This window comes from Physeter macrocephalus, chromosome 14, assembly GCF_002837175.3.
Source record: "Physeter macrocephalus isolate SW-GA chromosome 14, ASM283717v5, whole genome shotgun sequence".
Classification (NCBI taxonomy): domain Eukaryota; kingdom Metazoa; phylum Chordata; class Mammalia; order Artiodactyla; family Physeteridae; genus Physeter; species Physeter macrocephalus.
The window spans coordinates 73,765-99,226 of NC_041227.1; the positions used below are offsets into that span (position 1 = coordinate 73,765).

At 63.8% G+C, this 25,462-nt stretch overlaps 1 protein-coding gene across 1 annotated transcript in view; it reads right to left on the reverse strand.

The window, feature by feature from the left end:
- The window catches only part of MYT1 (myelin transcription factor 1), a 43,550-nt gene that overhangs the window by 12,527 nt on the left and 5,561 nt on the right, over nucleotides 1–25,462 (reverse strand). The window contains exons 2-15 of the mRNA XM_007103945.2: nucleotides 23,350–23,404; nucleotides 22,288–22,318; nucleotides 16,991–17,053; nucleotides 16,004–16,251; nucleotides 13,833–14,621; nucleotides 12,614–12,748; nucleotides 12,033–12,123; nucleotides 10,569–10,682; nucleotides 7,126–7,340; nucleotides 5,539–5,663; nucleotides 4,750–5,010; nucleotides 1,902–2,056; nucleotides 847–909; nucleotides 664–732 (exon numbers count right to left, since the gene is read on the reverse strand). Of these exons, the coding sequence (XP_007104007.1) occupies nucleotides 664–732; nucleotides 847–909; nucleotides 1,902–2,056; nucleotides 4,750–5,010; nucleotides 5,539–5,663; nucleotides 7,126–7,340; nucleotides 10,569–10,682; nucleotides 12,033–12,123; nucleotides 12,614–12,748; nucleotides 13,833–14,621; nucleotides 16,004–16,251; nucleotides 16,991–17,053; nucleotides 22,288–22,318; nucleotides 23,350–23,404 (2,414 nt within the window). The remainder of the gene's footprint in view (nucleotides 1–663; nucleotides 733–846; nucleotides 910–1,901; nucleotides 2,057–4,749; nucleotides 5,011–5,538; nucleotides 5,664–7,125; nucleotides 7,341–10,568; nucleotides 10,683–12,032; nucleotides 12,124–12,613; nucleotides 12,749–13,832; nucleotides 14,622–16,003; nucleotides 16,252–16,990; nucleotides 17,054–22,287; nucleotides 22,319–23,349; nucleotides 23,405–25,462) is intronic.

Consider the following 25,462-nt stretch of genomic DNA (forward strand, 5'->3'; position numbering starts at 1 on the left):
AGAGCAGGGAGATACGGGCAGACGGCGCGCTCAGAGCAGGGAGATAGGGCAGCAGTGGCGCTCAGAGCAGGGAGATACGGGCAGACGGCGCGCTCAGAGCAGGGAGATACGGGCAGACGGCGCGCTCAGAGCAGGGAGATACGGGCAGACGGCGCGCTCAGAGCAGGGAGATACGGGAAGACGGCGCGCTCAGAGCAGGGAGATACGGACAGACGGCGCGCTCAGAGCAGGGAGATACGGGCAGCAGTGGCGCTCAGAGCAGGGAGATACGGGCAGACGGCGCGCTCAGAGCAGGGAGATACGGGCAGATGGCGTGCTCAGAGCAGGGAGATACGGGCAGCAGTGGCGCTCAGAGCAGGGAGATACGGGCAGCAGTGGCGCTCAGAGCAGGGAGATACGGGCAGACAGCGCGCTCAGAGCAGGGAGATACGGACAGACGGCGCGCTCAGGGCAGGGAGATACGGGCAGCAGTGGTGACAGCCCAGCCAAGCAGAATCAGCCCCTCCGTGGCCCTGCCTCCCGGCCCCATGGCCCCGTGCCTCTGGCTGGGGCCGGCCTGTGCCAGAGCCCTGGAGGAGGCTGCTTTTGACCGGAGCCTCGTGGAAGGAGCCAGCGGAGCAAAGAAGCCACCCCAGAGGCGGGAGGCCAGGAGGGCAGACATACTTGAGGTCAGCAGAATGTGCAGCCATGAGGTTTCTGAGGCTCTTGTCAGCAAGAGGGCAACCAGAGAGGCTGAAAGAGAAGAGATGGGACACCGGGGTGAGCCAAGGGGGGCAGCAAAGGAGCAGAGGAGGAAGACCCGCCACGCAGCACCCAGGCCGGGCCGGACCCGAGCGGGGGACGAACCTGCGGTGGGAAGCGTAGTTCCCGGTGATGTGGCCACTGCCGTCGCAGCCGGGGGTGGGACAGCTGGACAAAGGAAACAGAGCGTCAGGACAGAGGGCGGGGCGGCCCCGCCAGGCCCGCCCCCCGGGCTGAGCCCGCTCGGAGAGGGCGGCTGGCACCTGCCCCCGGCTCACCCGAGAGCCAGGGAGCGACTCCTCCCCACCGGCCCTCAGAGCCGGGCCCTCGCCTCTCCGACTACAAGTCTCTCCCACACACCTTAACTCGGGAAGCAAAGGGGACCCACGTGAAGCTCAGCTTAAAGCTGGGCCGCCTCCGAAGCAAACGCGCTGGGGGACGGGCGCGCAGGGAGCCCCTTCCTGACGTGGCAGGGCCTTCCCGGAGGGCAAGGCCCCGGACCAGAGCCATCCTGGGGCGAGCCAGCTACAGGGCAGGGGGAAGCTGGAAGCTGGCGGGGTTCGGGGCAGGGAGAGGAACCCCAGGAACAAAGTCGAAGCGTCGGCGGGGGCTGGATCACCCGGGGGGCAGGGGCCACGCCTCTCACAGTGCCCTAGGGAAGGTGGTTCCCAGTGGGCGCTGGCCAGAAGGCTGTGGGGTAGCTCACGTCTACCAGTAGCTGCCCCCTGCCCGGTGGCATCTGGTTCAACTGACTCGGCTGCCGGAGCCGAGGACACGGAGCCCAAGACAGAGCGCACCTCAGGCCTGGGCGCCGAGGGCCAGGAGCGCGGCGGGCCCTCGGGAGAGGTGCCCTCCCCTCAGCCCTGGTCTGCTCTGTGGGCCAGAGCGGGGCTTGCCCTCACTCTTTATCAGCCTGAAGGAGTGGGTTGGAGGCCAGCGTGGCTCAGGGGTGAGAGGACACCTTCCCCCGCTGCCGGGCCCAGGAGGGTCCCAGTCGCGGAGGCCCAGCCTCCGCCCACCAAGGCAGCCAGGCCGGGAGGACGGCCAGCACGGGGCTGCGCGGGGGCCAGCCCCATCATCACAGGCTCCCAGCGAGGCGTGCTCCTTTCCAGACCGTGGAGGTCCCCTGAGGGGTCCTGCCGTCCAGGGCGGGGACTTACGTGAGCAGCTCCTTCTTTATGTCCTTGGAGAGAAACTTCAGCTTAAAGTTGGCCAGGGTGACCTCCCCGGGGTACTTCCGCTCCTCCAAATTCTCCTCCGACACTTCCTGGTCATCTGCTTCAGAAGAAGCAAAAGAATGGGCTGCTGGCTCTGACTGCAAAAAACCAGCAGGGAGAGGTTTTAACCGGCTGGCGGGGGGCCGGGCGCCCGACCCGGGGGCTGAGGGAGAGGGGCCTTTCAGAACTACGCCCACAGAGGCATTTTCCGGAGTCTCCTGTCTTCTGGAAGCAGGAGGAAGACACAGGAAACAGCACCCCGAGGGGCCGGGGTGCCGCCTCACCTCGGCCACTGCTCCTGAGCTGCCCGGGAACGAGGAGACCCGGGCACCGCCCAGCACCGCTGCTTCTGACGCCCTCCGCGGCCTCAGGCAGGTGGGTCACCTCCAACCACCCGCCCTGGGCCGCAATCTACACACCAGAGTGTACACCGAGTGCGGCTCCTCTGGGGCTCGGGATGCACTCGGTAGACAGTGGCACTAAGGAAGGGTTTGTTGAAGTGCTATGAGGATGAGAAGGCACAATGGACAGAGTGTGATAAAAAATAATCACAGCGACCTTGGGACCAGCTGGCCCTACCGCCCCCCAGCCGGCACGATGACCTGACCGCCGCAGGCGCTTAATAAGCACCTTGACCTCAAAGGCGGGGCCTGGAAGCGTTCAGTCGCCACCCAAGGGCAGGGTGCCGCGGATGCAGGGGTGAACAAGGACGGTCCCCCCGCCCCGTCCAGGCGCAGGGAAGGAGTCCGCGAGAGTCAGGGAGGCCAGTGCCCTACAGGTCGGTCTGTAGCAGACCATTAGCCCCCGTGGCGGGTCACAGTTCAGATCCCAGGGCTGGCACTCGCTGTGTGTCCCCGGCACGCTGTCCAACCTCCCGGTCACCACACTTTTAAACCGGAAAAAAACAGCAGCCCCTCCCAGGACGTCTGCGGATGGGCAGCTGTCACCGTCGCCACGGTTACTATTACTGAGCGGGGCACAGCTGGGCGGACGAAGTCCCTCAACTTAAGGCCAGTCTTCAGGAGAAACGGGGCCCTCCCAGAAGCACGGGGGTAGAGGCTGCTCCAGAGCAGGGAGCGCGTCCCAGAGGCCCCCAGACACGGGGGCCGGGGGTGTTGGGGTGTTAGGGGGACCTGAGGGGGCGCTGCTGCCAGAGTTGGGCGAGGTAAGGCTAAAGAGTGGGGCAGTAGCCCTACCCAGGATGGTCAAGGAGCCTCGGACGGAGCTCGAAGGAGAGTCTGAGCAGGGAATCCAGGGCCACGGTAGAGGGACTGGGAAGGCCTGATCCAGGACGTGTTTCTGGGGGTCACCCAATAGGACGTGGGCACCTGTGCCCAGGGCACAGGGGAGGAGAGGGAGGGCCTGGGGGTCAGCTGAGGCTTCCTGCTGGGGAGGGGACTGTCGGCCAGGGGGCACAGCGGCAGGCTTCTGTGGCCAGGGACCACGGGGCCTCTGATACCGGGGTCATCCACAGAGGACATGACAGTCCTGGGAGGGGATAAGCACGCTCAGAGGGCACGTGAAGGGGGCGGGGGCAAGGTGGCCAGAGAGACCAGCCTGAGCTGGGGGTCAAAGAAAGGGGCAGGGAAAGGGAAGGAGCCAAAGGAGGGGCCGGGGGGGTGCAGAACTGAATAAGGGTGACAGCAGACGTGGGGACACCACACTGGTGGCCCAGAACAGGAACAGGAGGGCCTCACCAGGCCCAGACTGGGGCCCCACCAGCCAGGCAGAAACCCTCCTGCCAGCCCCAGGCGGGCACCCTCAGCCAGCCTCCCTCCCCTGGGGGCTCCCTCGGAGGGAGGTGTCCCTCTTCTGAGGCCAGACATTGAGTTGCAGCCATGCGACCGAGGCAGAAGACCTAGGCCTGGGGCTCAGTCGGCTCCTCTGCAAAGTGGGGCTGCATGCGAAGTCTGTAGAGAGAGGGACCCTAGCTGGCCCTGAGGGTGGGACTGCGGAGGGGCTGGGCTCTCAGAGAGGGACCCTCCCTCCCCACCCCCTCCTCCTCCTCCACAGGGACCTGCCCCCCTTGCCCTCCTGGGAGTGGGGGCTGGCAAGGAGGGGAGGGCTGGGAGGGCACCCGCAGGCCTGTCCACACTGTGCAGAGGCCGCGTGGTCTGAGCCCTCAGAGCCGGGCCTTGCTGTTCGGGAGGCTCTCCTCCTTGGGGAAAAGCCCTCCATCAGCCCCCATCTCAGATGGGTGGAGTCACAGGCAAGGGAATGTTCCACTGCCCCCAGACTACAGCTCCTGGTTTGCCGCTCTCTCCCAGGCAGCACCGTCCGGGGACTCTGGCCACCTAAGGGGCTCCCGAGTCCAGGGGTTTTCTCCTGCCTCCGTCCAGGGAGCCAGGCGCCCGAAGTGTCCCGGGGACAGCGAGAAGAGGCTGCTGCCAGAGCTCAGGGTGTCCCTCATCCGGACAGCAGGCTGGTGGGAGGCCCACAGAAACGAGGCATTCGGAGCCATTCCCAAACCATCCCCCGTGGGCTCTGAATAAAAGCCCTTCTCCTCCCCGTACTCTCGGAGAACCGCCTCGGTGCTGAGCACCCATTCTGCAGAGGTGAGAAGGCCACCTCCCCCTCGGAGGGGACAAGGCCACAGACTGGCCCAACGGTGAAAATCTCTCCAAGAAGGTGGGCTTAGCTGCCCGAAGGGTGCAGGACCCTGGGTGGAAAGGGGCAGGTCGCGCGGAGGCTCTGCCTGGAGCGAAAGTGCGTTCACACCCACCCTCGGGCAAGGCAAACTGACCACCGGCGCCTGCGCGACCTTCTGCCAGCTCGGGACCCCAGGACCCACCTCCTCAGGTTCCTCCTCTCGCTGGCGGCTGGGCTTGGTGTAGTCCAGGGGCCGGTCCCACTCCTCCTGGCGGGAGGCGTGGCTGGACTGGGGCGAGGTCACGGAGCTGCTGGGGCCGCCAGCGAGGCTCTGGCCCTGGGAGGCATCGGGCGAGCTCACGCCAGGGCCGCCACCGCCGCCGGGGAAAGCGTTCTCCCGCCTGCGGTGTCTGTGCATGCTCAGGTCCAGGGTTCCGTTCTCATCCACCTCAATGTCCGTGGCCTGCATTGCAAAAGTAACGCCTGTGTTCGACGCCAGCCCCTTCCCATGTGTGCCTTCTGGTCCATTACTCGGCTCACCGGAAGCCCAGACAGCGTCTCCCTCCAAAGGAAGCAGAGCCAAAGAAGAAGAGAAGCGCCTATGAGAGGAAAGCGTCCCGAAGCCGACGGGGACTACACTCCGCCCGCTCCCTTGAGGCTCCCGGCGCCATAAAACCAGAGCCTTGACACGGCAGCTCGTGTGGGCCCCGAAACGCGTGCAGGGCCCTCAGACTCGGCGAGATCCGGGAACACACGCGTGCACAGCCCCCCGGGCCCCCGTAGGCACAGCGCACGGAGTTTGGCGGGGACCCATCCGGCGTGTCTGCCCGGCAGGGTCAACGGGCAGCAGCGAGAAGAGGAAAGAACGGTCACCACCTCGTAGACCCTGGGTTGGCTGAGCCCCCTTCGTGCAGGCGGCACGCGCCCCTGACCGCAAGGCCCAGCCCCCTTCCCCGCCTCAGAAGGGGCTCCTGGCGGGGGACACACCAACCTTGCCGGGCAGGTCCCGCGGCTTCGTGCTGAGGTTCTCGGGCATCTCCCAGCAGCGCGTGGAGAGGTTCAGGATGGCCGTGGCGGCCATGTGCGCAGCCTCTGCGTCCTGGGCGTAGTCGAAGCCTGTAGGAGAGGAGGAAGTGCAGGGGCTGGGCCTGGGGGGAGAGGCCTTTGGGAAAGGCTTGGCTGCAAAAAGGGAACAACAGCAGGCCGATATGCAACCGGAACGGGGAGGCGGCCACGCAGACACGGTGGGCGGGGGGTACTTTGGGGTGGCTGGGAGCAAAGCACGCAGGGCGCAGCTACGCGAAGGTGGGCCCAGGGCTGGGTCACCCACCCGCTGCCGGGAGCCTGCACACCCCCACCAGCCCCACCCCAGCCCCACCCCTGTCGGGTATGGAGAAGGCCGTTTCTATCTTGACCGTAACTTGGGCAGAAAAGGCGAAGCCCGCGAAGACGTTCTGGCGTCCCTGATATCTCAAACAAAACAAGTTGTCTATCGGTGAACGCTTATCGGGAGACTAAAGTCTGCAAATAGGAGGAGTGTCTGGAACGTCACTCGGGTAGGAAGATTTTATCACAACATCTCAAAGGGCTGATTTCGGTGTCACCCCCGCCCCCCTCCGCCAATAGCCGCAGCTTTGGTGAGTAACCTTACTGTTCAAATAAACATGACACGGGAAGGCATCAAATGTTACCTTTTCTAGTAACTGTGCTACAACCATAAGATGGCTCTCAGGTATGATTTCTGAGTAATCAGGATATCGCCAGCAAATTTCCAGCGCCCCAGCGTAAGAGGGCACCTTGCGGGAAGGCGTGACGCCCCCAGTCCTAACAAGGTGGAGAGGTGCTTGCACTCTAGGTGGCAATCGTACCGATCAGTGTTTCTATTATTACCTTGTAGGAAACTCATCACTGCCAATTTTGGGGGGGCCGACAACAGCCACCAGGAGCCTCCAGTTCCAATCTCACGTACGCTGGGGTGCCGTTCCATTTTATTTGTACTTCCAGGGCTAAGAGGCTTGCAACTCACAAACTAGTGCAATAAGTGACCCCTCCCCCCCCAAAAGAAGAGAGGAAGGCCTGTTCTGGAAGGTCTGGCGGAATGAATTTCGTTAGCGCGAGCACCCGGGAAGTTTGTTGCTAATATCACAAATGGCACATTGTATCCAGCAAGATGCTCCCCGCGCAGGAAGCGTCCGTCGGGTACCCAGACTCGGCGCAGTGGTTGTCTGACCCTCCCAGACCCCCACCCCTTGAGCTAGAATAAACTGGCTGGGAGCGGACGGCCAGGGGAGGGCACGCGCGTAGGGTGAAAACCACGGCAGCGACGTCGTTAAGCCTGTGGACACGCACGGCATGAGGGACTGGGGTTCGTGTCACGTGTAGCGAGGAGACACGTCCAGTTTGACGGTGAGCGCGCGGGCAGCAACGTGGGTGAGGCCCGGACTCTGCGAAAGCCGCCACGGGGGGTTGGGACGGTTTGGGCCCCGGGGTGGAGAGGACCGACGCGCTGCTGCTGGGGCTTCCTCCTCACTGCCCCTCAGACGCTCCCCCACCCCGGGAGCAGCCTTCCCCAACTTACATTTAAAGGCTTTCGGTGAGGTTTCGCTGGTCTGAATCTTTGGGGCAAGCACGCGCTTGCCAAAAACCTGAGCGTCAAAACTTGCGTAGTCGAAGGTGACCTTGGAGAACTTCTCCAGCTCCTTGGCCAGGTTGGCCCTGGGTGTGGTGGAGGCCACGCTGGGCCGGTAGCTTCCATACGGAGGGACCTCAAGCTGCTTCACGAAGCACATGGGCCTGGGGTGTGAGGCGGAGATGAGAAGCATGAAGGCAGGACGCGAGGACCCTGTGCTGCTCGTCCCAGAGCCCCATGCCACGGCCTGGCCCAGCCACCCCGCAGACCCCGGCGCGGACAGAGACCCGGGCAGGCCCGCCCTCGCGTCCACCACCACAGCGTGCCTAGGGGCTGACGTGCAGGCAGAATTGCCACGGACACGAAGCACTAGGAGCCTTGAAGAAACAGCGCGCGTCCCCTTGCAGACCGCGTCGGCAGAGGGAACGAGGAGAGCAGGTTCCTGAGCCCTTTGCGGGTTCCTGAGCCCTTTGCGGGTTCCTGAGCCCTTTGCGGGTTCCTGAGCCCTTTGCGGGTTCCTGAGCCCTTTGCGGGGAGCCCTAGAGGAGCACCCTTCGGGCGGCAGGCAGCCGAGGGCGGGCCGACTCAGCCCTTCGCAGCGAGGGGCCTAGCCCTCCGCCGTCTTCTGCTGAAAGCCACTTGAGGTGCCCCTGGAGGGGCTGCGGCAAGGGTTAAAGACGGGCATGGAAGGACGCTGCGAGCATTCAGTCACTGTTACTGAAGCCCTGGAAGAGCTCCGATTTTTAAATGCACCGGAGGTGGTGCGAAGACACCAGCCCTGACAGCACTGGAGCCACGGCGGGAGGAAGACCAGCCTGGCAGAGAAAGGCCACAGGGTCTGTACCGTTCTGTGGAGGGGCTCGTGTACCAGTCAGCTCAGAGAGAAGAAGAGCGGAGGAGGCCTGGGAGAGCCAAGCGGCGACTTCAGTCTGGAAAAGGTGGGTGGGCGGAATTAAACAGGAACCAGTGGTGAGGCCCCCAAGGTGCCAGGCGCTATAAGATCTTGAGTGTGACGCGAAAAGAGGAGCCTGGTGCCAGGAAGGCCCCGCAGCCACGATAAGGCTGGCTCGGAAGGGCCTTGGGAAACCCGTGCCACCAGAGCGCGAGCGGGCCCTCCTTCCCCAGGTAGGGCGGGGGCCCCTCTGGACCAGCCAGCGGCATCTGAGGATCTGCTGCTGAGCACTCAGGCACCCCTGGGGGGAGACGGGTCCCGACCTTGACGTCTGCGCCACGTCTCGGCGGCCTCTCAGCCAGGGCTTCCGCCAGCAGCAGACTCAGCGCCCGCGATACGCCCGCAGAGCTCTGCAAAGACCCTCCCCACAGCCTGGGGCACAGCATCCAGAGACGTGGCCCCACGGAACCCATGGAGCCCGGATGGAGAGCTCTGCCTCCAGGCCGCAACTGCCACCATTCTGGCCTCCTCACCGAGGGCCCGGGAAACAAAACGTCACTGCCTCATCCCAGCCTCATGAGAAACTTCTGAAGTCGATGACGCTGTCGCCCCACTTTTACAGGCAAACAAACTGAGTCACATTCCTGGGGCACAGCCTCCACGTTGGGCACCTGTTTGGCCCCCACCCTGGCCTCACCAAGCCTTACCTGCCTGGTAGTTGGACATTTTGTCAGTGACTTGGATCAAGGCAAGAAAACCGACAAGAAGCCAGAAGAAACAGGAATAAGATGGAGGAAAGAAGCAGTTTCCACCATCGTGAGCGCCACCTGGCTGAAAGAAGCCAACCGGAGCGCAGGGCGCCCCGAGGACAGGGCTGCAAGGGCTCCCCAGTGCGGGAGGGCGAGGCCCAGCCCGGAGACCGCTTGCACGTGACCCTCTGAGGCCAAAGTGGGAGGCCACGCCCCTCAGGCAGAGGCTCTGCCGGGCACATGCCGGGGAAGGGACAGGTGGGTGACGGAGGTGGCCCGCCCACCTCCGGACCACGGTCTGGGCCGTCGCCCATGCTCGTGACTGCCGGACGCCGGGCCCGTGCAGGGTACCGTGGCCCTGGTCTCCCACACTCTCCTTTGGGAGACGGACGTAGAACGGGAGTCTAGACGGGACCCCCCCGTCAGTTCTAGCTCCTCGGAGGCGAGGGAGCAGGGAGTCCACTGGGCAAGGACACGGGGGTGAGGGAGAGTCCCCCAGCCTGGTGGGCGCCACAGAACCGGTCCCACCGGGAGGAGATTCTGAAGGCAGGCCGCCGGGGGAGAGCGTGGCCTTGGGAACGTTCCTCAGCCTCTGGCCTTGTTCGCGGCCCCTACAGGGGCTTGCGGGCGAGGTCGCACTAAGCAGACTCGTTCTGAATGGTCTTTCAGAAGCCCCCTCGTTGACGAGCCACGTCTACACGCACACACGGGTGCACACGCACCTAAACACACAGCACCCCAAGGGTCACGGGGAGCGGCCCTCCGGAGGGTGCCGCTGGTACCCACTCCTCTCCCCAGTTCAGGGTCCGTCCTGGGGTGAGCAGCTCCCAGGGCTCCCTAGACAGCAGGGGTCCTCGGCTGGTGCAGCCCACTCTCTCCAAACAGGACCAGCGACTCCACAGACACGTCCCTGAACAACCCCAAGCGGTGACATCAGACACCCTTGGGAAAGAGCGAGGCGGGGGCAGCCGTGCGGGTGTCGGTGCCCACGAAACCACCCTCCAAGTCCGCCCTGGGAGACACGAGCACGCACGTGCACGTACACGCGAGCGTGGACACGCACACACAGGGGCGGAGAGGCGAGAAGCCCCCTGGGCACTTGGGGAGGCAGCCCGTGAAGCCAGGCAGGACGCTGCAGGGCCTTCCCGGGTAAAAAAGCCCCTGCGTGTCCCTGATTCTTGTTTGTAGGAAAAAAAAAAAAAAAAAAAAAAAAAAAGTCTTCCAGCCCCCTAGGCCTTCCCACCCAGTTCCAAAGAGCAGGCTCAATCAACCGGTTAACAGGACAACAGAGTCACAGGGCTCCTGGTTCCTCCTGAAGAGACGGAGGTAACAATCTGACACGTATCTCTGAGCCATTCTGCAGAAACGAAGACCCCCACCCGGTGGAGGACGGTGATGACATATGCTGACCGCAAGCACGTGGCCCCCAGACTGGCTGGAACCATAAGGCTGACATTCCCGAAACATCAGCCAACTACCTCGCCATCAGCTGCTCAGAAGAGGGTCCACGAGCTGATCACCCATCCTGGACCCTCTCCCCTCACACGGGCTGTAAAGACCCTGCCTGAAAGCCATCGGGGAGTCGAGTCTTCTGAGCACGAGCTGCCTGTTCTCCTTGCTCGGCTCTTGTAACAAACCCTCCTCTGCTCCAGCCTCTGACCCAGTTTTGGTTTGTTTGGCCTCACTGCACGTGAGGCACGTGAACTGGGGTTCGAAAGCACCCCTCCCGGCCTCTGAGTCATCTCACTCACCTGAGGATCCGATCCGAATTGGAGCTATTCTGGGAAGGGTCTCCCGTCTGTGGCTGTTGCTTCTCATGAGATTTGGCTAATTTTTCGGCAGCAGCAATGGGACACCCAGACAAACTAGAGAAAGGACAGGAGGACGGCTGAGCCCTCCTCCGGGCCCCACCCGTCTGAGCCGGGAGCCAGGCATCGGCAGGCGCTCCGGGAAGGCTGTCCTTCCTGTCGAGGGGGCTTTTCCCCCAGGTCTGTCCTCAAGCCCCCAAAGCACCTGCTGCTCAGTCGGCTTCTGTTTGGGGAAATTCTAAGCCAGTGACACAGAGACAAAACGCACCTTAAAGTTCTTCAAGGCTCTGAGCAAAGGCACCTCCTCTGGGGGGGTCTGGGGCACGGGCCTGCCTCTCACCTCCCTCCTCTCCCCTCACCACCAACCAGAGCTGCTCACATTCTGTCAGCCCACGGGCCACGAACTGGGTGCTGATCCTGGAGGACATGGACCTCCAGGGTCACACGAGGAGGGCAGAGGTCCTCCCCGGGAAAGCACCCCATCCGAGACACCACGGCTGCAGCTTCAGCTGTCAGAACTGAGAAACTGCGACCAGCCAGGAGAGGTGACATAATCCCAGCAGTGCTGGGGAATTTAGCCTCTTCTCAGTGATTGGACCTCAAAAACTCTGGCCAATCCTGCCAGCTGAGTGTCACTTGCCGGAGCCACTTCACGCCCCGCCACGGCTGCAGCTACCCATGGCTCGGGGCGAGGGCGGGGGATACGGTGACCTCTCACCAGGAGACGGCAGACAACTCAAGCACCAGGGTCTCAGCGCCCCTCCAGAGCAGCCAGGCTCGCTCCCGGCTGCTGAGCTTCTGCCTTGAGCAAAAGCTAGTATCCAGAGGCTTCCCAAATCTCCGCAGGACAGGGTCTCTACCTGGCTCTCCCCACAGGCTGCAGGCCTCCCTGTGCTGCGTGCACCCATTCCCCCAGCCGCCCTCTGGTCTCTCGGGACCCCCCCCCCCCACAGTGGCACAGGGGACCACACCCCCAGGCGCTGCTCCCCACGGTGACCTCTCACCAGGAGACGGCAGACAACTCAAGCACCAGGGTCTCAGCGCCCCTCCAGAGCAGCCAGGCTCGCTCCCGGCTGCTGAGCTTCTGCCTTGAGCAAAAGCTAGTATCCAGAGGCTTCCCAAATCTCCGCAGGACAGGGTCTCTACCTGGCTCTCCCCACAGGCTGCAGGCCTCCCTGTGCTGCGTGCACCCATTCCCCCAGCCGCCCTCTGGTCTCTCGGGACCCCCCCCCCCACAGTGGCACAGGTGACCACACCTCCAGGCGCTGCTCCGCTCCCGCCGAAGGTCTGCCCTGACCTTGCACTCACCCCAAAGGGCAGCACACAGGGAGACCGTGTCCCAGGCTGGGGCATGCACTGCAGGCACCCCCCTCCATGGCCCTCACCATGCCCAGCCCAGCCCCGTACCTTCTGTGCGTGTTACGGTTGCTATTCACGTGGCCCTGGCCTGTGCAGCCAGGAGTGGGGCACTTGAGCACGTTCTCATGCATGGCCAATACTGCAAGACAACCGGGGTGGGGTGGGGGGAGCCGGTGAGCACCCCCTGCCGCGGAGGATGCAGGAGCCCCAGGCCCGGCTCCGTCAGGCCACGCCCCCTCTCACAGTGGCCCTGGCCTCCCTGAGGCAGAAACCTTACAACCTCCCTCCTCTAAACTTAATGGTCACGATTACTGCCCCTCCTCGCCTAGAAGCAGGGACAGCTTTTCTCCTCCTGAGCCCTCAGAACACAGACAGCGGCCCCTCCCCAGCTCCAGGGCCCGGCCTCCCCCCCTGTGTGCCCGTGTCTGTGGCCGGTTTCCAGGGGCCCTGATCCAGGCTGCCGTTTCAAGGTGAATAACTGGGCATGCTCCATGTCACCACGCTTGTAGGGCCCAAGTTTGGGCTTCTGGACGTGCCAGTCCAGAGGGACAGGGTCCTGGGGGGGCCGCTCCTCCACGTGGACACCATCCAAACACCAGAGGCGGCCTGAGCCGTGCAGAGCTACTCACTCTCCGGGGGGATCCTGTCCTTGTGGGGGCAGCCAGACAGGCTGCGGTGGTGCGGGTACAGCCCAGTGACGTGGCCGGTGCCGTCACAGCCTGGCGTCGGACACTTGATCTCACGCTTCTCGGCTCTTGAGGGATCTAAACACACAAGGCCTCTCAGTCCGAGGGCAGCCGGAAAGCTGGGTGGGCGGTGGTGAGCGGGGAGGCGGCAGGGCAGCTCACGACCCTTCACTCTGGCTGTCCAGAGAGGAGAGTGGCCAGACTGCCCAAGAGTCCGAAAGGGACCGTGGCCGGACAGCGCGGGGACCCTGGAGAGGCCGTCCACACTGGCCGTCTGGGTGGAAAAGCCCACGGACTGCAGCAAGCCACAAACAGCAGGGCCTGCAGTGCTTTAGGGAGGACCCCCCCGGACGGCGGCCGGCACCTTCTGCCCTGTCCTGCTAACGTCATGCGAGGGCCGCTGGCTCTGGGGCGGGAGCCGGGCCTCTGCACAGAGAGGTAAAGCTACGTGACGAGGTCTCTGCCAGGACACGTCCTTTGTATCTGGCAATAACGGGGACCGAGGGGCTAAGTAACTTACCCAAAGCAGCTAATAAAGACCTGGGCGGAAAGGTGACCCCAGATCTCAGTTAGTGACCTCGTAGAGCCTCTGCAGGCCCAGAGAGGTCACCTTCAGTGTGGGGCAGAAGGGACTGCCTCTCAGGACACACACGGTCCCCAGAGCATAGCCAGGGTCCCAGAGGAACTTCCAGTGGAGCCGTCCGTCCCCTTTGGTAGGGAAGCCACAATGCGGAAGTCACAGGCCGTGCTCGGAAAGCCCACCCTGGGGAGGGCAGGGCCCTGGCGGGCTCTGTGCGACTTAAACGGGAGGAAGCTGTCCCGTGGCCCCCAGGCAGGCAGGGGCACCCTAAGGGGCCCACAGGCCTCTCCGCGGCACCGCCCTCCTGGGCTCGCCGTCGCCGGCCTCGCGTCCAGGGCGCGCGCGGCGTCTGCACCTCGGCGTGAGTCGGTCCCTGAGAACCGGTCCCACTGTCCTCCGTGGCTCGGGCCCGCTCTGCGCCGCCCAGCGCCCCCAGCCTGGCCGCCTGCCTCGCCGACCACAGGCCGCTTCTGTCTGGCCCGCGCCGCCTCCCCCGGCCTGTAAGGGCCTCGGGACTCGTCCGCGGGCCCGGGACCGCGCAGCCCTGGGAGGGGCCGGGGCAGGGCCAGGTGCCCAGCCTACCTTTGCCGCAGTAGCTCTTCCGGGAGGCGTCCAGGGGCCTCGCCGCCTTGCCCGGCTCGCCCGGGCCCGGCGGGCCTTGCTCAGCGGGTGGGCACCCCGGCTCGCGGACGGCCCGCACCTGCTCGGCCTTCAGGGCGATGGCCTGCTCCAGGAGGCCCAGGTTCCCGCGGGTCATCATGTCGTACATCTCCGACTCGTCCGTGACCGTGGACTTCTGGGACCTCGAGTCCTCGTCCCTATTGCCGTCGGAGTCCGAGCGCACGTCCACCAGGACGGAGCACGCGGGCTTGGGGCTGGGCGGCGCCGGGCGCCGGGGCTCAGAGGCCTCGGGTCGGGGGGCGTGGGGGGCCTCCTCCTGGCACGTCACGTCAGGAGGGGCCTCCTCCTCGTCCTCCTCCTCCTCCTCCTCCTCATTGCCCAGGGCCACCCTCCGCTTGCTGGACCCCTCGCTGGCCACACCCTCCAGGGACTGGGGACACAGCTCCCGGGAGCGCTCACTGGCGACTTCGATCACTTCCTCTGCGTCCTCCGGCTGGACAAAGACATCCTTCTCCTCCTCGTCGCTGGTGGCTCCTTCCTCAGCCTCCTCCTGAACCAGGCGCACGATGCCCGCGCCCGGCTTGGCCCCCTGGCCCGAGTCTTCCCCGACCAGCGTCTCTTCAGCGATTTGGCCCAAGTTTAGGAGAGAAGTTGCGATGATCTCCTGATAGCTGCTGTAGCTGCCCTTGGAGGAGCCCGTGAGGCTGCTGACGGGATTGGATCCGAAACGAGCCTTGACGGGGCTCCTTCCTGCACAAAATCAGAAACTCTGTGGGAGGTACACGGGGAAAGAGGACAGGTCTCCAGGCGGGGCTCCTCCAGCCTGCCCCACTGCAGCTGGGGGACACCAGACCCCCAGAAGTGGGCTCGGGGTGGCCGTTTTTGTCAGCCCCTCTGCCCACATCCGGAGATCACAGTAAACTTATGTCGGGAGGTGGACGGAGAAATCACCGCTGTATTTTGAAGCTGAGACTTACTCTGACATTTTTGGTTAACGGTCCTCCCCGTTATGTGTACTTTCTGAAATCAGGCAAATGTACATTTCATAAAATGGAGCTTAAAGAATGGATCGGATTTTTTAAAATCGTTTCACAACTGAGAGACAGCAAAAGTTGTTTTTAAAGTTTAAGTCTTTTAATTGCCATGGCTAAGACGCGGTGGGTACTCACCACACCCAGGCCCCCTGGGATCATGGACAAGGACCCCCCCCCCCCCGCCAGGGCGCAGCAGCCAGCCCACGGCCTCCCACTAATTGCCATGGCTAAGACGCGGTGGGTACTCACCACACCCAGGCCCCCTGGGATCATGGACAAGGACCCCCCCCCCCGCCAGGGCGCAGCAGCCAGCCCACGTCCTCCCACTCTAGGAGGGGCCGAGCCAGGGCCGATGCCTGAGCGCCAAACTCGCCCCCTTATAAGAAACCCAGCAAGCGAGAGTGCCCTGGCCCTGCACCCTCTCAGGCAGAGCCGGGTCCGCAGGAGGGAGGCAGGTAGGAGGACCCTCCCTGGAGTGGCTCCAAAATGAAATAAAAATCCGCCTCGGGCCCTGAGGGGTGAGAGCACCAGAAGCTTGGAGGTGTTGGGGGGCTCGGGCCTCAGGCCTCAGCCACATCCCCGGGACCCCACAGTCGGCCAGGGTCTCGGCACATGGACGTGTCCCACCTTCACACTGGTGTTTGCCTAGGGCCGGGGGCCCCGCAGGAAAGAAGGTGCCAGCAGGGAGACCCCCTCAGTCCCCCCTGCCCGGCCCAGCTTCCCTGAACACCCGCACCATCTCCCCTAATGCCAAGCAGACCCCTTGCCCCCCCTGCAGGTGGCTCTCCTGAGGCCAAGTGGGGCGGGTCTATGTGAGACCCCGCCACACAGACGCACGGCCACATCCATCTGTCCGTCCGTCTCTCACACACACAGACACACATCCAGATGCACAATGTTCACATACAGATGAGTCTCTGGGGCCCCCCCGAGCCCCGAGCGCCAGCCCCTCCCCAGGAAGCCTTGCAAACGTCAGACAAGAGGCGCTTGTTCTCAGCAGGGCTTCCTCGCTCGCGGGAGCCCTGCCTGCTCACAGGCTGCGATTCTCCGGGGCCACACTAAGCGCCTTTATTCAGGGAAGAAAGAGCAACAAAGCACCTTCAGCTGGCTCGGGGTGATGAATCTCCTCCTGTCCTGACGCCTCAGCCTCGTCCTCCTCCGCAGTTCCTTCCGATTCATCAGAAACAGAGGCGCCCTTTACCTCGGCATCCTCGCTGCCGTCGCTGTCCACGCCGTAGCCCTCGTCCAGAGCCAGCTTCAGGGGGTGCGCCTTCCGCTTGGACCCCAGGTGCTCGGCCTCAGCGCCCTCCAGCTTCCTCTTCTTGGCCAGAGGGCAGCTCAGTAAACTGGGAGGGAGGAGGCCGGGCCACCCCGTCAGCACCTCCCGGGCCCCCGGCCTTCACCCACTGCAGCGCTCTCCCTGTCCTGAAAATTTCCCTTTGCCTCTCATCACCACCCCTCCGCCAAAGCCCCAAACCCGAGACTGGCAGGTTGATGTGTTCCAAATTTTACGGTAATTGTCCGCATTAAAAAGGACCCGACGGTGCTTTAAATTTCACTTCCCGCTTCTCTGGGAAGGCCTAACCTCGACGGCCCTGTCCACGCCAGAGTCGTGCCCCCTGGGGTGGCGGCCGGCCCAGGCTGCTCTGCTCCGCGCCCACCGCCCCCCAGGCAGGTCGTCAGGAGTGCCAGGCCCTTCCTCCTCCGCCTCCTGACCCTTCGCACCCTCACCCGCCCCCTGAACCTGGCACCGCGGTCGGGGGCCCCCGAGGCCCAGCAGACCCCCGGGATGAGAGCGGTGAGAACAGCCACCCAGCGTGTGCCGGGCCTGCTCTGGGCTCTCCCGCACAGACTCCTCCGGCCTCACAGCAGCCCCAAAGGGGAGGCACCGGAAAGGCACGCCACAGCCGCCCTCGGCCTCCCAGTCAGAGGGTCACATGGCAGGCCACCGCAGCTCGGCAGCCAAGGGCAGAGGTGGAAGGTTCTAGACCCAGAAAGGGTCCCAGAGCAGGAGAGGAGCTCCAACCCCCCAGCAGCCCGACCTCTTTCCCAGGAACCTTGTTGAGGGCCCTCCGGCCTCCTTACCTTCGGTGCCTGGAGTACTTGCCCCGGATATGTCCCGAGCCCGTGCATCCGGGAGTGGGACAGCTGGGGGGAGACAAGCAGGGGTGGTCACCCGGGGGCGGGCCCCGTGGGGCCTGGGGAGAGGGTCCGAATCTCGGGGCCCACCCCAGACCCTCACCCTGGGAAGCAGAAGACTGTCTCCAAACGGTTCATCTCAGAATGGCTGCCTGCAGTTTGCAAAAAATGAACGAAGTAACTCACCCCCATTTAGATAAATGAATGGCTCATTACAATTTTATGAGAGCGTTTAATTAAAGATCTGTGTGTATGAAATCAAGGCCGGACGACTTCCTTTTTCCACAATGAGTCTTTCCCACTGCAGGCAAACGACGACCAGGCTTCCAGGGGGCTGGGGACAAGGCAGCTCCAGGGTGCCCCCAGAACCAGCCCCTGAAGCTGGCCCAAGGGCAAAGCACAAACGCGGGCATCCTCCGTGGCCTTCAAGATGCTGCGAGGCCCTGCCAGGCTTGCCCTTCGCTGGCACACTGAGCTGACGCCCCCAGGCAGGAACAACTCTGCAAAGGTGCGGTTTTGACCCAAGCCACAGGACCCCGGCTGGAGGCGGCAGCGAAGACCCCACTCCAGAACCTGCGGCCTGGTGTGATCCCCGCTTCCCATGAAGGGAGGTGAAGCCGGGAGAGCCGATGACCCGGGAGCTGCCGTGAGACCTCGGTGGGGCGAAGCCTGGCCTCTTACAGCTCCAGGAGTTCCTCTCCCTTCACCGTCAACTGTCTCTCCCCACAGAACCAGATGGTGGGAAGCTCTGGAAACTTCCAGTCACGGACGCAGACCACCCAACCCACTTCCCCAGGAGTCAGCTCCCCAGGGCAGCAAGGGGCCTGTGTGGGGCTTGAGGCCAGGGTCCTGCGGGCTTCTGAGACGGAGAACCCGTGGCGGGAACAGGGGGGGCCCGAGCTCCTCCCGGGAGGGATCACCGCAAGGTGCCCCCATCCAAGAAGGGACAACCTTGTCCTCACGGGGTCTGAGCCCCCCACCTCCGAGCAGGCTCTCCCAGAGCCTGGAAGGAAGGTTGCGCGGACCCACCGACACCAGGGGGCTCCTGAGGCTCAGAGGGGGGCCCCGCTCTGGACCTCTGTCCAGACACACTGCTGTGTCTAATCTGATTGATCACGGGCCCGACCGCAGAGGACTGTGGGGTCCCACCGGCCGGGCAGGCCACACTCGCTGACGGATCGGCAAGAAACAGAACAGTCCGTGGAGGCAGGGTCGCGCCCCCCGGCGCAACGGTGGCCTTTGCGGGAGCCGGGGTCTCTGAGGGGGGCGCACCCTGCAGCCCCCCACGATGAGGCCACCGTGGCTCGTCTCCTGGTGTTTAAAAGGAGAGCGGAGAGGAGAGGGAGGATGCGGGGGGCGGGGGGGGGAACATGCGAACTTTACTGTGCGTTTCCTTTCCAGACAGACAGGACTCGCTGCTGCCAAGGCCTCTCGCGCTGAAATCTATGCCTCGCGCTTGCTGTCACTTTCTCAAGGACTAGCTCTGAGACGCTTCACAAAAGCTCCTTGTTTTGGGGGATTTGAAGCTGAGGCCCCAATTAGTCGATTAATCACTGAGTCAGTCAGGCAATTAGATGCCAGCTGCTGTGGCACTGGCACTGCCCCCAAACATGTCACCTGCTCCGAGCCACACCTCCGCCCACCAGTTCAGAAGCACCTGGCCTCCAGCCCTGAGGGCCAGCCCCTCCAAGGGCAGCGGGCCAGGCATGCGCCACATGTGCAGGGCTGCCAAGGGCCACCCCGGGGAGAGGAATCTGGAGACCCCCTTCTCCCCATGTGCCAGCAGAGAGAGTACCCGTTGAAAGCGACCGAAGACCCAGCCGGGGCCCCAGGGGTTCAGTGCCAGCAGGTCACCCTATGGGCACCCCCAGTGCTGGTAGGATGCCCTCCGTGTGCCCGGGGCCGGAGGGCAGGGTGAGGCGCCAGCTCTGGTTCCAGGCCTCCGGAGCCCCTCCCCAGCACGGGAGAAGAGGGAGACCCGGCCAAGCTCCCCCCGCCCCGATTCCCCAGCATGGCTCCCAGTGCGGCAGAGACAGGGACGTGGGCAGAGGGCCTGCGTGCCGTCAGCCTGAGCGGGGTCCTGGCGATACTCGGAGGGGTCTGAGGATCTGAACATAAACAGTAGCTCTCAGGCCATGGCAGAGGCTGGGAGGAGCCACGCCCCAGCGGGAGCCCCTGGAAGGGACTGGCTTCCTCCGGCCCCGCGGAGGCAGGTAGAGGGCTCCCCACTCCCTTCTGTCGCCTTGGCAGGAGCCGGCCAGTGGCCCAAGAGGAGGCCCTCAGGTGAGGACAGGCGGGGGCTGGGGCGCGGGCGTGGCAGACGGGCGTCCTTCCCGGGACTGGGCGACGCCCCGAGGATGCTGCAGGAGGGGTCCGCCCACTCCCTCTGCATAAGCCGCCTCCCACAGCGTGGGCAGCAGATGGGCCCCATGGAGGCCGGGGGCGGGGGGGCGGGGGGGGTCTGCTGGCTCTTCACTGAGCGAAGGGAAAGGCCACCAGACCCGCAAGGGCTGGAGGGGCTCCGGGTGGGAGGAGGCAGCTGAGAGTCCTGCCTGGTCCAGGCCCGCCCACTCCTCAGCTCGTTGCCTAGCAACCGCCACTCGCCGGCAAGCGGCCCCCGGAGCCTCTGCTTGAGCCGGGGGAAGGGCCGCGGGGGGCGGGGGGGCCACAGATTCCGGGTCCACAGGGCGCAAGTCCCTCGTCCGCAGAGTGAGTCCTGCGGGTACAGCTTCCCCGTGACCCGTCCTCCCGTCAGCTGACTCCGAAGGGGTTCCCTTGACATCCCAGGGGCGAGTCTGCGCCAGGGTCGCTCTCCCTGTGCTGGAGCCCACTGCGAAGGCCCCGCCGGGACCAACCACAGCCCCCACGCGCCGGGAGCAGGAGTCGGGCTTGCAGCACCCGCCCCTTCCCGCGGGCTGAACGCACAATCACAGCGCCCCACGGATCGGATCGTGCCCCACGGGTGGCCGGGGCCACCAAACGGCCGTGAACTCAGGCGTGAGCGGCACGTTGCACGTGGGTTTTCCTCTAAGCATCGATTCTCAGAAACGGGAAGGATTGCCGAGGACATCGTTGCCAGAACACGTCAATGCATTTCTCCCCAGTTTCTCCATCAAATTGCGTGCGGGTCTCACTCTTACCACGTAAACAGGGTGAGAACCAACAGATCGATGACGCTGGACAAAATCCAGATGCTCCCACAATCCCCTGACTTACACTGGTCAAGTCCGCTCTTGGAACATTTCAAGATAAATCTATTCTGGGTCATTTCTGCTTCAAAGTTTCAAGAGAAACCTAGCCCTTGGGGTTTGCCTTTCCACTCTCCTCCACGACTTCATCTGTTGCCAAAACTCAAGTCCTGTGCCCAGCCTCGTCCCCCTCGATGTCCCCAGGATGTCCCCAGGTGAACGTCACATAGCCCAAGGGAAGCAGCACCTCCTCCGGGAGACCTGCTCTCCGCCCTGTGCTCCGCGGCCCCTCTGAGCGTCATGTGGGGTCCCCTCCAGCGGTCCCCCCGCAGGCCCCTACCCTCCAGGGAGCTGACCACCGCGCTCCATGCAACTCCCAGGGGCCTGGCTTGGCTGCTGGGCCCCCCTCACCCTCCAGCCCCGCGACCGGGACTGGCCTCGGAGCAGGAGGGGGTGTGATTCAGCTATTCTGGCTGCATGAATTCTAACCCCCCGAGCCTCAGTTTCCCCGCTTCACAAGTGGGGAAACACCACCAGCCGCCAGTGCTTCCATGAGAATGCCTGAGATCGGACTGCACCGTGCAGCCGCTGCAGGGCTCGCCACATGCGTGGGGCTCTGGGCAGCGCTCCCACGTCCTTCCCCTCCCGCCTTCAAGTGACAGCCTCAAAGGTTGGAGAGATGCTGGGAGGTTTTGGGGTTCCTCTCATTTTCCTGACTGGTAAAAGCCATCCACTCAACCACTCTCTGGTGAAGAATAAGATGGCCCCAGCCCCAGATGTGTTCACCCCCTGGTGAGAATCTTCACTCCTAAGAATGTAGAAGTGGCTTATGCCCTGGAACCATGCAATCAGGTGGAGAGAGCTGTCCCAGGCTGGGGCAGAGGGTGCACGAAAGAACAGCATCCACCCTCAGTAACTAGAAAGCTCTGTTTGCCTCCACCCGCGAGTCTGGAAGCCCACAGAAATGTCCATCAGGGAGTGGCCATCACCGCCAACCCCGCAGCACAGGCAGAGCAGCACCGTGGTGAACTCGGCACCAGAGCTGCCCCAGGGGCGGGAGGGGGGGCTCGGAGCCCCTTCAACCCTCCAACAAGCCTCAGGCAGGTTACCTTGGCCACAGTTCAAGTCTGGCCCCATCTCACAGGAAATTTATAAAAATTAGACGGGGCATCCAGAGCCCACCTGGCACATCGGGGGCCCTCCCTTCCTTCCCCAGCGTCCTGAGCCAGATGCACTGGCACTACCCCTCGCCCGGAAAGGGGGGATGCGAGAGGCTGGTTTCCTTGCCAGTCACTGGACACCATTCACTGGAGCTCTGCCCTGGCAAGATGGCCCAGGGGCCGGCCCTGGAGGCCCCAGAAGAGCCCAGGCCCACAGAACCTGCCGTCCGAAGGCCACGTGGGGTGATGCTGGGGCGGCCCAGCCCGTAAGCGTTGGGGCGGCTTTCTCTCTGGCCTCCCCCCAGCCCCTCCCCTCCACACACACACACAAAGGCTTTGGCCAAGCCCAGGGCGGAAGCCAGCAGGCGAGGGCAAGTCGACCTCCGGGGAGGAAGCCTGGCCGCTCCTGCTTCAACCCTGCAAACTGCCGTGTGTCTGTCCTCCCTGCTGTTCAGGACGCCCGTCCCTGCGAGGCCGGCCTGGAATCTGGAAGGTCACAGGGCTCAGCCGATACTTAAGCCACTGCCTGCCCTCAAGTCAGTGGAAGACTCGGGCGTGGGACAGCCTGTCCCCTCATCTCTGGCCGAGGAGCCACCAAGACAGCACCCTGCTGCTGGCTGAGGACCGTGGTGACAGTCATGTCCCAGGGGTGGCAAGGTGTGAGCGCATCCGTGCCACTGTGCAAGGCTGGCTGCATGGTGGCGCCAGGACAAGGTGGGAGAGGACAAGGCAGGGCGAAGACAGATGCACACACAGGCCAGGCAGAAAGGAGCCTCGTTAGGGAAAGCAGGGGCCCGGGCGCCACTGCTCAATTCCAAGCGCCCAGTGCAACGTTTAGGACGAGCGGGGTCACAGGCGTGCACCATGCTGGGTGCGGGCAGGAAGCCTTTCTTACCTGAGGTCGGCACCTGTGGGCTCTGGGGGAGCTGAGTGAGAGAAAGAGAAACAGGGAAACTCGTGTGGGAAGCAGAACTGAAAAGGCACGTGTGTCTTCACAGCACAGGCGACTGAAGAGCGGGGGCGACCCCCGTCCTGAACCCCGCTCTCCCCGGCCTCCTAGAATGTCCTCCAGGGTGTCACGGAGGGAGCTGCCTCCTCCAAGCCGGTGCTCATGTCAGAGGCCCCCCCACCCCCACCCCACCCCGGTGGCTGCTGGTTTTGCAGAGTCGGACAGAGGCCCCAGCTAAGACAGGCTCCCTGGGACAGCGTCTCTTTCTCTAATCTCAGGGAGAAGTCAGCTTCTGGCTGGAAAGAGGACCCAGAGGATAAAGCTGGCCGGAGAAGAGAACAGGTGGTCCAAGCACCTGGTCCCTCAGTGATGGGGCCACTGGGACAAGAACCTGCAGGAGTCTGACTGGCAGACACTTGAGAAGCTCGGGGCGTCTGGCCCCTCCTTGAGGGCCAGCCACGCACAGGAGCAGTCTGTGCCCGGTGGTGTCGGGGTGGCAAGGCTGGCCAGGGTGTCGGAACCTGGTCCTTGCAGAGCAGGCAGGCACTCAGCCCCTCTCCCCACCCCAGTGCCGGTTCAACCCAGCAACGTTCCAGTGCCCTCGGCGCCAAGACTAATCTCCTGGGAGGCAGAGAGGCTGGTGACCCGAGGCTGGGGGCCTCTCCTTCCCAGACAGAACAGGTCTAACCAGGTCTTGCTTTCCCCACTCTGCAGCGCTGGGGCCGCCACCTCCTCTCCTCCCCAGCAGGTGCATCTGGGCCGAAAGCCCCCCAGCGGCCGCGGCCCTCAAACGCACCCTGAGGCTGAAGAGGCCTGAGGCCACCAGGCGCCCAGCGTAAGGGAGGAGCGTCCCGGGGGCGAGGCACTGCTGCAGGATTCTGTCCTCCTAAGGACAACTGCTGCAGAAAGTGGCATTTACAGCTTTAGGACCTGGGACTCTTGGCCAGAGACAGACAGGCTGCGGACAGCCCAGGCCAGACCCCGCTGGGAGGGGAGGGCGGAACTCACCTCGGAGGGCCTTGGATCTTGTCCGAGCTCTCTTTTCGTCATTTTCTAAGCTCATCTGCAAGTAAAAACAACTGCGCTGTCAACAGGAAGAAGGGCAGAACCACCCGCTGTGTCTGCAGCGTCACCTCCAGGCATTTTCTGTCTCAAGCTTCACGGGTGCCTGTGAATCTGACACAGGAGGCAAGGAACAGCTCACAGGGCAGGAACGGCCTGCGGACACGCAAGCAGCAGGGGCGGCGGAGGCGCTTCAGGGCCGAGACCGCTGGCCCCGTCCTGTCCCTCATCTCCTGCTCTGGGCCCTCCTGCTGCCCCCAGGCTCACATCCGAGGAGGAAGCTGCAGCCACCAGGCCTTCCTTAACATCAGGGTGTCGTAACACAGGGTCCCCTGGCGACACCACCCCCCGCAGACCCTGAGCCCGCCATGCGGAGGGCCCAGCTTCCCCCGGGAGTTGGTGACCCCGGCACTCGAGGGTCGTCTGCTTAGAAACAGGTGCCTGGGACCTGAGCGGGCTTCACTCTCCACCGTGCGCTGTCCCACGGAGAGCCCAAGGGGGGCAGCCCGAGCTCGGGGACCTGAGCGGGCACCCCAATGCGTGGGTGGTCCCAGCCGCACAGGGGCCTCCAGGCCCCGCCGCCCCGTGGAAGAGAGTGCGGGCCACCGCATCATTTAAAATTTTCTAACAGCCACGTTCAAAGTGCAAAAAGCAGCGGGTGGAATTGATTTTAGTACTAAACTTTACTTAGCCCGATCTCTCCAAAACATTATCATTTCAACAGTACCAGCAGAAAACGTCACGAACGGGATTTGGTTGAGTGCTAACTCTTAGAAACCCCGCACATCTCCTGGACTCACAGCCCCTCTGAGTTTGACCAGCCGCGTGCCAAGGGCCCCCGGCCACCGCACTGGCTCTGGAGGTGGGAAGCAGACGGGCGTGAGAGCTGGTAGGAGTGCAGGCCGAGGTGTCACCTGGCCGAGACACACAGGCCACCCTCCCAGAGATGCCGACTCCCCCAGGAGAGAGCGAGGGGAGGCCCTCGAGGGAGACGGGGACCCCGCCCTGTCCAGACCCCGCACGTCCTCTGGCTGCCCTGCCTGAGCCCATCAGCTCCTGCCCCGCATTCTCTGCCTCAGACCCACTTCCATGGGGGATGCTGCCCACATCCTTCCAGGGAACGAGGCAGAGCCCCGGGGGGGCAGGGACACCCCCGGGGCACAGGTCATCACGCGGGATCCTCAGCGGGGTCTGGGCAGGAGCAGGAGGTAGAAGGGGCCCTCTTCCCAGCAGGTGTGCCCTGTGGTCAGGGAGGCCCACCTCCCAGGCCCCCAAGAGGCCATCAGAGCAAAGCCAGACGGTGGGAAAGGAGCAGCCGGAGAGGGGCTTCGGTCCCCAGAGGACAGCAGCGGACAAGCGGCCAAGGTCCCGCTCAGGAAGAAAGGCAAGGGACTCCTCCCATTAACTCCCCAGCTCGTAAGCTAGAACTTGCAAAGTGAGCCCCCCAACCCCGGGCAGCACGAACGTACAAAGCTTCCCGCGCTGTGTTAAGGACGGAAATCACAACCTGGGGTAATTTATGCAGCCGTCGACTCCGACTCCGGGAGGTAGAGCTGAGGGCTGTGCGTTTACAGTCTCCCGACAGCACCGAAGACAATTACTATAATTTCTATTTTTAAAGCAGAGTTCCCCGTGGACCAATGGCTCACATTTAAAGTGAAGAGAGGAGCAGGTGTCAAAGGGACTTCATTACATTTATGAGCCTTCAAATGTCGTCTGCGCTGAGCCCAGCGCAGCGGCTTCCGATGCAGAGGCACAAAGGGGCCGAGGCGTCTGACTGCCAGGCCGCTCTCAGCTGCAACGCAATCTACGGTTTTGTTTTGGTTTGTTTTTTGTCAGTTTTCCCAAGGAAATCGGCGAGCATTTCTGCTAGGTTAAAGCGCGCCTTGGCAATTTGGATTTCCTGAAGATCAATTACTCAAAGAGCACGGAATAGAGAGGGTTGCGGGACGCGTACGGGCGCTGCTCGCACACGGCAGGCTCCTGTCGGCAGAGCCGACAGCTGTGGCATGCGTGCTGCCAAGCACCTTTCCACTTGCGATTTATCTGCATCAGATGG